We start from the raw sequence: 15,946 nt of genomic DNA, 5'->3' as shown, positions 1-15,946 counted from the left end.
GAGTCAAGTACTTGCAATGAAATTACCATCTTCCTTCTCACTTTTCATTTTCAAATACACACAGGTGTGGCGGGGGGCTCTCGCTCGTATGAGATGCCGCCGGATGAGAGCCATTCACACCATCATGGGATGCTATAAGCGCTACAAGGTCAAGGCCCACTTCTGGGAAGTAGAACAGAGATTTACTAATGTGAGGAACATGGCCGACTACGGAAAGAGCATCGAGTGGCCGACCCCGCCTGCCGCCCTGACCCAGTTTCACACCATCACTGTGATGCTGCATCGCAGGTCGGATACCACAGAAATATATAATAATAACACTATGAGATATAATCCTTGCAGGTTGCCAGGTTCACATTTGGATCAATTCCTTTGTACCTTGTCTTGTTTTTCAGGTGGTGGGCGAGGCAGATGGTGAAGAAGATCCCACCATCTGACATGCTGGAGATACGTGCCAAAGTTGCAGCTCTCACTGCTCTTAGCGGCGAGAGAAAAGACTGTGGCTTGAGTAGAGCTTGGGAGAGAGACTACTTGGCAAATGTAAGGATCACATGACCAGGTCTGATGCACCTGTGAGAGTACCACTCAGAAACCATTTTATCATAGTATACATATACTCTCGAGGGACAATACTACAGAAATTAAACTTGGTTATCACTTGAATGGACAAATCCTAAAAAATTAATTACATTTAATTTCCTTTTATTGTCAACATGTGGGGCGGTCTAGTGGTTATCGCGCAGACCTCACAGCAAGGAGACAAGGGTTCAATTCCACCCTCGGCCATTTCTGTGTGGAGTTTGCATGTTCTCCCCGTGCATGCGTGGGTTTTCTCCGGGTACTCCGGTTTCCTCCCACATTCCAAAAACATGCTAGGTTAATTGGCGACTCCAAATTGTCCATAGGTATGAATGTGAGTGTGAATGGTTGTTTGTCTATATGTGCCCTGTGATTGGCTGGCGACCAGTCCAGGGTGTACCCCGCCTCTCGCCCGAAGACAGCTGGGATAGGCTCCAGCACCCCCGCCACCCTCGTGAGGAAAGGCGGTAGAAAATGAATGAATGAAAGTATTAACAAACTAAAAATTGTACCCAAAGTTATATACAAATACAGTTTGCAAGATATTATGAAATATGAGATGAAATATGTGACATATGTGTCTATAAACTGAGATCTATGAGACTGAGTTAAATATGAGGCATCCATCATGGTTTTTCAAAACTTAATTTATAAATGATTGCTGTTTCATGGTTGACGTTGACATTTGCGGCCAATTATTCCTCATTAAAAAATGCATATTTAAGCATATTATACATATTATTTTCCTAAATTCAGCATTTTCAAGCATAAAAATGTTGTGAATGAACTGAAATACAAACACAAGACGTTTTTGAACTGTAGTGTACATAACAGCCTAAAGGTGCTGTTATTATTTCCTAATTATTTATCAGATAACAGTCACAATAACAACACTATTACTAATCATAATCCAGAAACATGCTAGGTTAATTGGCGACTCCAAATTGTCCATAGGTATGAATGTGAGTGTGAATGGTTGTTTGTCTATATGTGCCCTGTGATTGGCTGGCCACCAGTCCAGGGTGTACCCCGCCTCTCGCTCGAAGACAGCTGGGATAGGCTCCAGCACCCCCTGTGAGGAAAAAGCAGTAGAAAATGAATGAATGTCAACGCGTGAACTTTGTGTCTGCTGAGACTCACAGCAGATTATTATGTACTGTATATAGCGTGCATGTCACAGCCCCTCACGAGCAAACAATGTGACTAAGGCAATTGTAAGCACAGTGGTCCTCCTATGAATCCCACACTCTGTTCTTTGAGAAGCTAATCTGAGGTTGTTTGGTCACCGGAGGCTTTAAGGGACGCCTTCAGGGAGCGTGAGCATGACTTCAACACAGTCCTGAGTCACTCCTCCTGTGTGTTTGCGTTGGCCCGTGACTCGAAGGTCTCATTTGGGCCGCCGGCTTCACGTGATTGGAACTTAATTCTACAAAGACCTATAAATGCTTGTAATGCAGCATGCTTGATTTGTATTATGCGTGACAGAAAACGGGTAGGGTAGGGTAGGAGAGAGTTAGAGAAAATTTATGAATCACAAGTGAACAAACACCCACAATTTTTAACAAAAAATAAATTTATTTTTAGAGAATAATTCCAGTTTTATATTCAGAAAATAATGTGAAATAATTATAAATGACGAATGAAATGGACAAATGAACATCTAACACCATGATACCAGCCATGTTGTTTGGTCTAAAGACAAACAAGGCTGAGGTTCTCATTGGGAGTGACCAGGATGGATAGGATCAGGAAGGAGTACATCAGAGGGACATTACATGTTATATGATTATATTATACGTCTTGGAGATTGTTCGGACATGTCCAGAGGAGAGATAGTGAATATATTGGTTAAGAGCTGCCAGGTAGGAGGCGTAGAGGAAAACCAAAGAGGAGGTTTATGGATGTAGTGAAGGAGGACATGAGGGTAGTTGGTGTGAGAGAGACAGATGCAGAAGACAGGGTTGGATGGAGGAGATTGATTTGCTGTGGCGAACCCCTGAAGGGAAAAGCCCAAAAAGAAAGAAGAATTATTATTTCAGGAAGACAGCAAGGAGTGGAGAGGGAGGAGGGGACACCATTTTTGTACTTAATAATGATTTTTTTCCCTTGATTTTAATAGTTTTTCTTACCTTCTTTAGCATGTTGCTGGCACATACCACTTTCTTTGGCCCCATGGTGAGTTATTAAGCACCAGTGAGTCATTGATGCTTAAGGTGCTCTGTGTGGGCTCTCAATTCCGATACGTTACATGCAATGTTGTATGATAACCGAGACGGTGTGTAAAAACCGGAGCAAAACCTAATCATTTATTGGAGACTCTAAATTGTTCATAGATATGAATGTGAGTGTGTATAATTGTTTGACTATATGTGCCCTATGTACGGTGCCCCCCCAAAAAGCGTTACATCACTAAGTGCAATCAGGGAGCGTTTTATGACAATGTATACAATCAGATGATTTCTCACAAAACGTCTTTGATTTACCTGCAGGTACGAGACTGCCCTCAGTCCAGTTCCGGCTTCGCTCGCTTCTCCCGGGAATTGAGGAACAAAGACGAGTACAGTCAAGTCCTCTTCTCAGGCTTCTGTAGGAAGGTGAATCACATGGGAAATAAACATAAAAAATGAGAGTACTTCCTTTGTTGCCACAAAGCTCTCCTTAGCTGCTTTCGTTTTACATATAGGAAACATATAGTTGGGAGAATTTAGTACGAGATTGCTACACCCCAAAAAAAATACTTTAATACACATTAGGGTGGCAAAGATGTCATGGGAATCAATGTAAAACAAATTAGAATGAACATTCATTCATTCATTTTCTCTCGCTTTTTTCCTCACGAGAGTCGCGGGGGGTGCTGGAGCCTATCCCAGCTGTCTTAGGGTGAGAGGCGGGGTACACCCTGGACTGGATTAGAATGAGCAAAAATCAACAAATATCTCAAACCTACTCAACAATCCTGCTTGCTGACATTGTTTTCCATTAAAAATGGAACATCATATACAGTAATACTGCGTTTATCACTGACAAGTACATTTCCACAAAGTAATAAATATATTAAATATTAATAAATATTAATACATATTAAAACATAATAAATATTAATAAATATCAATAGATATTAAAAAATATTAATAAATATATACATTTATAAATACAAATATTTTTGTAGTTAGGCCAAAGAAAATCTATTTACAACTTTCTAAATATGTTTTTTAACATTATGAGAGCCCTCAAGACATGAACTAGCACCCCTATAGTCATCTTTACATTCGTATTACTCAACACAGTAGGCATAATCTGAGGAAATAAGACATAAATAAGGCTTGTGTGTGTTGCTGTAAATGTGTTCTGGTGCAAGAGCAGTTGAGTGGGGGGTGGACAGGAAGTGACTGAAGTAACCTGCACTTTGTTACGGCCACATCAGTAGCTCTTGTTAGGGATTACTGTCCCTGTTGTGTGAAAATTCAAAACTACAATAAAACCTTGTTCTTCCCGGGGATCAAGTCTTATGCTAGTGTGTCTGAACTACATCCAGTCACCTGATATTCTGCTTGTTATTTTGCTGAACATGCTGTTATCTCCCAAAGGATGATAGTGCTCACATTTCTCTTAAGGACAATGGAGAGTGCAGCCACATAAATCTAGTGTTGTGTTGTTTTGTATTTGCATGTCTCTACATTGTGCTATTGTGATTGTTTTATAGCTGGTAAGATTATGCACGTGATAAAAAAAAACACTCTAAATGTGAAACATAACCCCCTCTTTTCTTTTATTCTTTCTTAGGTGAATAGGTTCAATAAAAGCACAGACCGTGGCGTCCTTGTCACAGACAAGTGCATCTACAAATTAGAGCCCAAGAAACAGTACAAGGTCCTAAAGAGGATTCCTTTAGACAATGTAAGTATTAACATGCCACCATAAGCATGCAGAACTATCATTAATCTAAATTAATTCATCCATTAATCTCTTGTTGTTGTTTGTTGTGTAAAGGTTACCTTTGGGTGAATGCTTGAATATGGAACCTTGTTTTTTTCCATGAAAGTTATGACTAATAATGTGCAAAACAAACATTTTCTACCACTTATCCTCACGAGGGTCGCGAGCATGCTGGAGCCTATCCCAGCTGTCTTCGGTCGAGAGGCGGGGTACACCCTGGACTGGTCACCAGCCAATGACAGGGCACATATAGACAAACAACCATTCACACTCACATTCATACCTATGGACAATTTGGAGTCGCCAATTAACCTAGCATGTTTTTGGAATGTGGGAGGAAACCGGAGTACCCGGAGAAAACCCACGCATGCAAACTCCACACAGAGATGGCTGAGGGTGGAATTGAGCTAAACAAATAAATCCATGGGAATGACTCTGTGAAGTATGGATAGTGGTTTGTTTAGACTTAGGGCACTATAGACAGGTTTCAGCCATCATTTTTATTGTGTGTGTGTGTGTGTGTGTGTGGGGGGGGGGGGGGGGGTTATTGGAATGCACACAGGGCGATGAACAACTCAGTACATCATACACCAATGAAGCCTTCAAGAGCACTGTGTATTTCGGAGTATTTTTTAACCCATTTGTTACAATAGGATTGTAATATGAAGGGGCCTAGTGGGGGAACGGTTTCCAATGAGCCAGGCCAGTGTGTGTAAAGATGATTGTACCTGCTGCCAAAGGCCAAAGGTTAAAGGTCAATCTCAATTTACCTGGGGGCCACTGCTAACTCGCAAACGAGAAAGCTAGCGACCTAAACGGTAGCCTTCAAGTGATTTCCTTTAAACTTAAATAGCCAAAAACTTACCACTTCCACACGGATAGGGAGGATAACTATTAACAGTTATTTAACCTTGAACATGAACATTAATCAAACGTAATATTTTTTTCTGGGTACATGATACCATACAGAATCAAGCATCCATTAAACTTTCATATCAAACTAGTGTCCTGCGGGCCACATTTGGCCCGCGGGCCGCGTGTTTGAGACCCCTGCTATATGTAGTGAGAATGTTGTATTCTCATGTTAAACGATGCCAATGTTTCAACTGGAAATCCAAGGAAGTACAGCTGGAATAGGTGCAGATTCTGGAAGATCCACCGTATCTTGTTTTAAATGCAGCTTTTATCCAGCAAGCATTGAATCTTTTTTTTTTTTTAATTTATTCACAAAACTTTGATGATCAGAAATGAAGATTCATGAACCGTATTAGAATTTATTACAATAAGCGTTCATTAATTCCGGAAAGTCTGTGCAGCATCGTTGAGTTTTATGCACTGGCTTTGTGGAGTGTTCAGAACTTTGGTAATTATTGTTGGACTTAGTCTTCATCGTCATGTTTTTGACCTTGAGCTATGGTCTCAACCTTTGACATTTCCATCAGTGGCGTGATGACTGAATGCAATGACGTAGTCATGGTCTACTTTTCTTCAAGCTCTTTATTCTCTCTATGTCTGACCTGGATAGGACTCCTAACCCTTGGTATGCTTAATGGCAGCTATCTTTAGCTACGCTGCTTCTGCCTAATGATGGTTTTTAACCTCTGGCGTGTTTTAAGCGTTTTATCTTGTTCTGTCTGTCTTGCCCACCAAACCCACTGCATGCTGGACGTGCAGTTAATGTGGCTGCTTGATAGCAACGGCTTATTATGCATTTAGTCAGTGTATTACCTCTGCAGCAGAGAACTTTGTTTTAAGTACACAAGTATGTGCGAGAAAATAAGTTAATATGAGCTAGCTAATAACAAACTGCATGGGAAATAACAATTTTGACGTGCATTGTTAGCTCCCTTATATTCCCTTATAGAAATATGCGTTCATGTCTCCTATAAGGATTGGCAGTAATAGGCAACCCCCCCCTCCAAAAAAAAATGCAGTTCTCATTTAACGCGTACATCCCTGACATTTAAGAAACCAACAAATTCCACTCTGTTTGCAAGCATAGAACGGTCGAAACAGTTCCTAACAAGTTCATCATGTCTTTAAGCATCAGCACGTGTTTAGCGAGTAATAAATCCTACCGTCTCACGCCTGATTTATTTCCACAGCTAACAGGACTCAGCGTGACCAGTGGAGTTGACCAGATGGTGGCGCTGCATATGTCCTCTCAGGATGACGTTCTGCTTTGCCTGCAACACGGAGAGCTCTTCCCCGACCGGGATAGAGTCGGCGAGCTGGTGGGAACCTTGGTGGACCACTTCACACGGTCAGTAAAACGCGCGAGAGCTGCCGTAAATGTCATATAAATAGATGAGTGACATTAAACGTCTCATTGGACTGAGGACATTTATGCACACTTTTTCGCGATAAGACAGCTTTATTACAGTCAAATGACATATTTGAGTATTGGTAATCATTATCATATAAATACACTGAGGTCAGTGATGAGGAAGATGGTTGGGTCGTTAAAAGACGTCAGCAGGTGAGTGGTTTGGAATGGAACGTTCCATTAAAAGTCATCATTGTCTAGAGATATGAATGTGTGCTACAGAGTAAAATTAGTCTAATAAGTCTAAAATTCCTCAAAGTTGGATTCCATATTCCATAAATTCCATAATTTTTTGTAGTTACAGCATAAAATAAACTTTCTAAACACAGGTTTTAACATCTTAGAGCCCTGCAGATATGAAATAACACCCCTATAGTCACTTTTCGCTCCTGTTATTCTTTGTTTACACCGCATTGCGCAGGCTCTGGGGTCACTGCAATGACAAAAGAGACGACCACTGCTAGCATAGCAAGCTATTGAGCTAGCTTAGCTTAGTTAGCTTCTCCAATTTACACATTCTAAACTTAAAGTGTTTCAAACAGAGTTGGGGGAAAAAAGGAGACCGTAAGAAGCAAAAACTTACCACTTCCACATGGAATGAGAGGATAACTTTTTTCAGACATGCCATGGCTGACTCCATACAATGTGAAGGTAATGTAATATAATGTCATGTCTCATCTACAGACATAGTGACCAGAATACTACATATAGAAATATTTTTTTTTGATTAATAATTGCCAGCCATCTTTCAAAAGTCTTACTGGCTTCTCAGTACCAGCCATTTGTGATGATTTGTTGCTGCGGAACATGGATTGGATTTCAATAGGAAAGATGCAGACCGGGTAATTATAATATGCACTTCTGCCACCTTGTGGCCATTTTTTTGGCTTAAAAATACACCAAATGTCGTCCCTTCTATTGTGGAGGTGCATTGACTCTTTCTGGTCAAATGTTCCAGCCAAGATGAATTTATTAATACCGGATAAAAAATATGCAAATCATATTCTTGGCATTCATCGGTGTCACGGTGTCATGGTTATGCACCTGCTGTGAATCCCGGGCTGCAAAAATGAATCAGTCACGCTGACATTTATCGCATCCATCACTCTGAGCTTGATTTGTCAATGCCGTTTATAGATGTGATTACCAGGCTGTCGCATTCGCCTCTGCGAGACCTGCAAGTTTTCGCACTGAGCAGATGGTTATGATCCTGTTTGTCTCCATTTCGCACTCTAATGCAGTGTACACTTCAGTGTGCTGATATAGCTTGGCCTCCGGTGTGGGAGAGCGAGAGAACCGCTATCATCGTAACGCAAATGAGCTTGACTCCCGCTCGTCAAAGTTGTTGTGCTTTTTATGTTTATTTTGTCTGGAGGGGGGTTGTCTGGGCAGTTTTTTTTTTTTTTTTGGACTAGGGATCCTTGCAGCAGCTGCTTTGCTCTGCTCGATGTGGCAGCGGCGCCTATTGGGAGTCAGTTTCTGTTCGAGCCCCGCCATCTGTGGTGAAAGCAGCAGGTTGTGACCTTCGACTGGGCTGCTCATCAAAAGGAGACGTATGAGACAAAGTCGGGGGGGGGGGGGGGGGGGGGGTGCTGGGGTAGTGGGTGTGTGTGTGTGTGGGAGGGGGTCCAGAGTATGACACACTCTTGTGCTTCCCCCAGTCAGGAAATAAGATATGCAAGTCACATGCATGCTTGGGGAGTGTGTGTGTTGTGTTGAGTGTTGTTTAGGTGCAGCATTGTACAAAACCGGGTCAATGAAGGCATCATCCGAGGTCTTCAAAGGATGAAGCTCAATCCTTCTGCCGTCTGTCTCTGACTTTCTCTTTCTATCACCTGGACTCACAACGCCAACACAATATTAGAACTAAAGCGTTGTCTCCATTGTTGTCCCTCAAGGTGCGTTTAGGGACAATTGTGTCAAAGCAAAGTACGGCTAAATTGGCCCAGTGTGAGTCTTTTGTAAGACAATAAAGAACCACAAAACCATGGTTTCTTGAAAAAAAAAAGTGCCAAGGATGCGGAAGTAGCACATTTGAGGATACAAACGCATTGACTTGAATATGCGTTGGTATGTGTAGTGTGTGTGTAGAGAAGTAACGTGTATTGTGGTGGTGGTGGGGGGGGGGTAGTGCGTCGGACTCATGGACCATCTGCTGGGACAGCTGGGGTGGAGTATGAGTGGACTCAAGGCAGGATTTAGGGTATGATCTGTCCCGGCCTTTAAAAGACGGGCTGAGGTTCGTTGTTTTAAAAAAGGTGATTGGAGGATTTTAGTCATCCCATCAACTTTTCCAACATGAAGATTTGCAGCTCTTTTCTTTCTTTCTCCGAGCAACGTCTCATATCCTAAATTAGCATTTTCATTTATGAATATGGAAAGAAGGGAAGATGCTGAATAAATCACAGTCTTCTGGGTCACCCCCCTCCTTTTCGCCGAGCATATGCAAGAAGTCTTGTGATGCGTTTTAAATGCCCGCTCGCTAGTGGACTTGTTGACAACTGACCTCACCGGACAACATGCGGCTCATGTGCAGTCGATTAATGTGGACGTGATTTCAAATGAACTTTTGTAGGTCATGAGCGGCGGTTACGCTACTCTAGAAATAGCATCGGCTGTTTCTCTGCTCCCTCAGTGGCTGTCCTCGATGCGGTCGTCTGGCTGGCCCCAACTCGAGAGGCTGCTGGTGTGCCGACCTCTCGTCTCGCCAGCTCGTCCCAGCTCAGCTTTTGATTGGATGTGTTGGGATCAGTGGTAATGCGGTTTTCATCATATGGAGAGTAACTATGGCAACAGTTTTCAAGCCAGGTGGAAGTAAATAGTGTATAGACACTGACCTATTTCCTCGTACGTTCTCATCAACCTGGTTGGTCATGTGGTTCACTGATTTTCCTCCTTTTAGACACAAGTAATGTGAGCAGAGCACTTGGAAGATACCAAATTGGTACCTTTTTAAAATTGTTCCAGTACTTCACCAATATGAAATTACCGTGATTGATGGATAATGAGGAAGTGCTGTACAGCAGCAAGAGAACAAAATCAGTTAAGCAGTACAAAATACACAATATAAAAATAAACAATATAAACAACCCAAGTATGAACAATTTTACCCAGCGTTATATACAAATACAGTTTGCAAGATAATATGAAATATGAGATGAAATATGTGACCAGTCTATAAACTACGAGATCTATGAGTTAAATATGAGGCATTACAGTCGTCCCTCAATACATCATGGTTTTTCAAAATAAATGATTGCTATTTCATGCTTGACGTTGACATTTGAGATTATTCCTCATAAAAATGTATATTTAAGCAAATTTTACATATTCTTTGCCTAAATTCAGCATTTTCAAGCATAAAAATGTTGTGAATGAACTGAAATACAAACACAAGACGTTTTTGAGCTGTAGTCTACACCGGCCAAAAGGTGTTGTTATTATTTCCTAATTACTTATCAGATAACAGTCACAATAACAACACTATTACTAATCATAATCATCATTAGAATCATAATACGGGCTACTGTTGTGGCCGTACGTCAGCTAAAAAACTTAAATGGCTTATTTTATCTCTTATATACTGGGTAGTTTGAGTGTAAAAGTGACTGTAGGGGTGTTATTTCACATCTAGAGGACTCTAATAATGGTACAAATCATATTTAGAAATGATCTAACTACAAAAATGTTCTGTTTATTAATATTTGATCCTACTTCACTTATATCGGTCGGTTCTGGAACCTAAACGAGGGATTACTGTGAACACATGAACAAGTTGTTTGGCCTTGGCTGAGGTTCGAGCCCGACTGAGTAGAATTCTAGTATTTGATGTTCCCACAAAGCACATGCCACTCAGCACTGAAACGCTGATCCACCAATCAAAAGGGCACTTTGATTGTCTTTGTCTTAGTATTGGTCTTTTTTCATTCATTCATTCATTTTCTACCGCTTTTTCCTCACGAGGGTCACAGGGTCATTCATAACATTTTTATGCTTGAAAATGCTGAATTTAGGCAAAGAATATGTAAAATTTGCTTAAATATGCATTTTTTAAATGAGGAATAATAGGCCGCAAATGTCAACCATGAAACAGCAATCATTTATAAATGAACTTTTGAAAAACCATGATGTATTGAGGGACGACTGTAATGCCTCATATTTAACTCATAGATCTCGTAGTTTATAGACTGGTCACATATTTCATCTCATATTATCTTGCAAACTGTATTTGTATATAACCATGGGTACAATATTTAATTTGTTAATACTTTCATTCATTCATTTTCTACCGCTTTTCCTCACGAGGGTGGCGGGGGTGCTGGAGCCTATCCCAGCTGTCTTCGGGCGAGAGGCGGGGTACACCCTGGACTGGTCGCCAGCCAATCACAGGGCACATATAGACAAACAACCATTCACACTCACATTCATACCTATGGACAATTTGGAGTCGCCAATTAACCTAGCATGTTTTTGGAATGTGGGAGGAAACCGGAGTACCCGGAGAAAACCCACGCATGCACGGGGAGAACATGCAAACTCCACACAGAGATGGCCGAGGGTGGAATTGAACCCTGGTCTCCTAGCTGTGAGGTCTGCGCGCTAACCACTAGGCCGCCGTGCCGCCCTTGGTCTTTTTTTTCCCCATTGAATTCCATTGAGTTTGCACGTGTTTTGACTCAGTAGAGCTCAAGTGTGCTTCGATCAATAACAGGCGCTGTCTAATAACTCGAATAAGAAATAATCCTGCTTGGTTGGCCTTAGTGATAATCGATCATGTCATGCTCTGCCCTTCCTTTTTGTCCTTCAAATCAGACCCACTATTAAACAGATTTGCTCTTTGATTTGAGCTCAGAAAAGTGTCTATGACTTTAAGAATTCTGGAGTCACTGTTTCAACACAGCACCCTTGAGGATGCTTTATGTTAGATTCAGTGCAATGTGCCAGTTGAATAAAATACACATCTGTGATTACAATTTGATACACTGTTGTCAACATGACTCACGTTTTCCGATAATGCCCCCCGAGGAGAAGGAAGAGGCGGGCGGGGGGGCAGCTGGCTGAGAAAGCCCCGCTGTTTCTGATAGCAGTGGTGCTTATTATGATGGAGAAGAATGCTAATGATCTATGCGATGACGCAGACTAACTCTGTGGGACAGTCGGGTGGATCGAGTGGTCTTAGCCCACATGGTGATGTGAACGTAGATGCTGCCGCTGCCCCGGCGATGGTTGCCATGCATTGGGGGAAAGTGTTAATTAAGATTAGCTTTTCAAGATGAGGAAAGTTCCGGTTTGTGTTGACACGTAGGAAGAGAAATAAAGACAAGCGAAACTTACATGAAGGGTTTTTCAACTCGATGAAAGTCGAGTGTCCTCCTTTTTTTTGTGTACGCGCCGTTGATGTGATGCTTGAAGGGGGCCCGATCTGCCTCATATTTTGCTACGCTCTGTCACTTTTATGACACTTTCTGCCACTTGATTCCCTCCTGAGACCCAATTACACCTGAAGCAGGTGACAAGGATGGAGTCAGAAAGTTCTGGAGAGGAAAGGAGGGTAGAGGGCAGCAGGTGGCGCAATGATGAGCCCCACCCTTGTGACCCATTGTGACCTTGTGTCTCTGCAGCATGGTACTTTTGTCCGTCAGACTATTCGGGGTTGTTTTCTGTTTGTGTGACGCTGTCAGTCAGAGTGATCATTATAAGTACTACATGTCACTACCTCTTGGTGATCATGCAGCCGACGACTTCATTATTTACCGTTCATCTACACCTTTTTTTTGGCAACAAGGTGAGTTATCTTAAAATGCCTTGACTTGAACGCCTCATCAGTGTAGGGCACACAGTGCTTATTAGGAGGAAGAAAGAAGACAGAAACGCAGTTGTTGATTGTTATGCCTGCTTTTTATGAACAAATTAACCACACATACACTGGTTGGACTCTATATTAATAATAATAATAATAATACATTTTATTTGTATAGCGGTGGTCGAGTGGTTAGCACGCAGACCTCACAGCTAGGAGACCAGGGTTCAATTCCACCCTCGGCCATCTCTGTGTGGTGTTTGCATGTTCTCCCCGTGCATGCGTGGGTTTTCTCCGGGTACTCCGGTTTCCTCCCACATTCCAAAAACATGCTAGGTTAATTAGCGACTCCAAATTGTCCATAGGTATGAATGTGAGTGTGAATGGTTGTTTGTCTATATGTGCCCTGTGATTGGCTGGCCACCAGTCCAGGGTGTACCCCGCCTCTTGCCCGAAGACAGCTGGGATAGGCTCCAGCACCCCCGCGACCCTCGTGAGGAAAAGCGGTAGAAAATGAATGAATGAATGAATTTGTATAGCGCTTTTCAAAATACTAGTTGTAGTGTCTCATCTAAAAAACCACCACTATCCATGTGCCACTTGTGGGTATTTGGCGGGAGCTACGTAAAAGTGAACTCACGATGAGCACTCATTGGAAATCGCAGGTCATTATTCAATGCTAAATTCATCACACAGCAACTTAACACTCAAATGGTAGTTAGGAAATATATAATACAAGTCTAGATATGGTGTATATGTGCCCTGTGGTTGGCTGGCAACCAGTCCAGGTTGTACCCCGCCTCTCGCCCGAAGACAGCTGGGATAGGCTCCAGCACCCCCGCGACCCTCGTGAGGAAAAAGCGGTAGAAAATGAATGAATGAAGTCTCGATATGAGTTTCAATTTTTAAAAAGATGGAGTCCTACATAAAACATTTAATTCACAAATTGTGTCAGGGAAGAATGCCTCACCACGATGATTTTATCTCTGACTGCACATTATTCCCTTGGAGCCACTCGACATAAAGTCTGACGTTGATTCCATTGTCCCATAACGAGACAAACAGCATCAGGCTCACTGGTTGTGCCTCACCACGCATACACTGCTCGGGTTGCAAATAAAACGGTCTGTGATTCCTCCGGAATGGAGCCACCAGAGGCGAATATTCACATTGTATTAGCTGCAACCCACACTTCAGGGAGAGTGACAGGGAGAAAGATGGAGGACGCGTGAAGGGTGTGAGAGGAAGCTGAGTGGGAGAGCGGGTGGTGAGAGAAGGTCCAAGGGCTAGCGGCAGGAGCTGCCTCCGCGCCCCAAATCTGTCTGCTGTGTTGTCTCTGTGGTGGTAAATTATTCAACTGCTGCTTGTGGACGCTTTACCTGACTACAGGACGTGTTTATATACAGTATCCTTACAAAAACACATCGTAGACTCCAGTCCAGTTAAATCGTGTGTTGCCACATTTTGTGAGGTGCTGTTCTTTGGACTGGCCAACCGGCAACTTTCTAGTCTTAAGTAAATATCTCGCCTGGATGTACTTTTACTGAAATGTCAACACTGTAGACATGTTTGAGAATACCTTACCCATACAACAAAGTACAGCAGCACCTTGGTTAGCATCATCAATCCGTTCCAGATGGTAGAACTCTAACCAAAACATCCATTCATCCATTTTCCATGCCGCTAGGGAGCTGGAGCCTATCCCAGCTGACTTTGGGCAGGAGGCGGGGTACACCCTGGACTGGTGGCCAGCCAATCACAGGGCACATATAGAAAAATAACCATTCACACTCACATTCATACCTATGGACAATTTGGAGTTGCTAACCAAAACATTCATTCATTCATTTTCTACCGCTTATCCTCACAAGGGTTGCAGGGGTGCTGGAGCCTATCCCAGCTGTCTTCGGGCGAGAGGCGAGGTACACCCTGGACTGGTCGCCAGCCAATCACAGGGCACATATAGACAAACAACCATTCACACTCACATTCATACCTATGGACAATTTGGAGTCGCCAATTAACCTAGCATGTTTTTGGAATGTGGGAGGAAACCGGAGTACCCGGAGAAAACCCACGCATGCACGGGGAGAACATGCAAACTCCACACAGAGATGGCCGAGAGTGCGGCCAAGCTGTGTGGCCTCTAACCGAAACATACTTTAACCAAATACATTTTTCCCATTATTGATACAAAGTATATTAAATGATCTTCTCCCCTAATTGTCATCCAGGAAGTAGGCTTAATTGCTTCTTATCTACTGTATAATTCAGTGCTTTTCTCACATCAGTCACAATGTGGCACATTAGTTATGATTGGGTTCCATTTGATGAGTTGCCAACTGTGTGTTTTGTCTGAACTGTTTCCCGGAGCTTATCTATCACATCATCTGAGGACACTTCTCTATGGATGGATTATTGCCGCATGAAATTGCTGTTTAAAAAAAAAAAGAAACAGTTCACATCAACCGAATGTGTGAACGTGTTCATCAGACCGACCAACTGTGGCTTTAGCAGTGAGCAACTGTCTGATTTGTCGTCATTGGTTTACGCACTCGGAAGAAGGAATTACGCATGATGCGCTCACACACCACGGGGAATTTTTTGGCACGTGACCGTAATAGATTATGCCACATTTTATGCTCTAATTGGCTCATTGGCAATAGCTTTTAAGTCACCGAGTGAGCCATTTTGGCCTGCTTTGTCGATGATGGCTCAGTCCACACAGATGTGCATCTAGTCGGTAATTATGCAGCCAAAACAAGTACATGCATGCATATTTACATTATTAGGGTGTAACGGTATGCCGCATTTCCTTATATGAAAGCACAACAATGCAGACAAGTGAACGCAGCATGTGACAAAACTAAAACTACCCTGCAGCATCTTCTCCTCAGAATGAGTATTCACTGTCATTTCTAAGTAGAGAACATGCACTTGGCTTTCCCTGCCCTGTTCCACCGGTGTATAAGCTTACATTTAGTCGCCTAGTGCGATCCCATTCTCATCACACCGGCGACCACAAATGTATCCCAAATGGAGACCCTGCAGAGAAAGGTCAGCGGGTTCCTGGGTTGTTGTTGTTGCTGCTGCTGCCCCCGCTACACACAAGACAGCTGGTTTTGTGGGTTCAATAGGCGGAGCTTGAGGCGGATGAGGGGGTTAAGGGATGAACTTAGAATGTAAAGCAACACCTGTTGGTAACCAAGCATGAATGCTGATACAGTTTCGAGATGTGTAGTCCTGGTTTGCCATGATTTGGATGACTGGACACTATTGACTGTAGACGGTGTGGTTAGCGTTAG

General features: G+C 42.6%; 1 protein-coding gene across 1 annotated transcript in view; it reads left to right on the top strand.

Annotated features, from left to right (window-relative positions):
* myo1g (myosin IG) overlaps nucleotides 1–15,946 on the top strand; it is a 34,905-nt gene that overhangs the window by 16,444 nt on the left and 2,515 nt on the right. The window contains exons 17-21 of the mRNA XM_058047513.2: nucleotides 65–288; nucleotides 396–540; nucleotides 3,069–3,173; nucleotides 4,363–4,476; nucleotides 6,621–6,778. Of these exons, the coding sequence (XP_057903496.2) occupies nucleotides 65–288; nucleotides 396–540; nucleotides 3,069–3,173; nucleotides 4,363–4,476; nucleotides 6,621–6,778 (746 nt within the window). The remainder of the gene's footprint in view (nucleotides 1–64; nucleotides 289–395; nucleotides 541–3,068; nucleotides 3,174–4,362; nucleotides 4,477–6,620; nucleotides 6,779–15,946) is intronic.

The sequence above is a fragment of the Doryrhamphus excisus genome, linkage group LG7, assembly GCF_037039965.1.
Source record: "Doryrhamphus excisus strain RoL-2023G ecotype Guam linkage group LG7, RoL_Dexc_Guam_v1.1, whole genome shotgun sequence".
Lineage (NCBI taxonomy): Eukaryota > Metazoa > Chordata > Actinopteri > Syngnathiformes > Syngnathidae > Doryrhamphus > Doryrhamphus excisus.
Note: the sequence above shows the minus strand (reverse complement) of the source record. Positions and strands in the feature narration are given on the sequence as shown.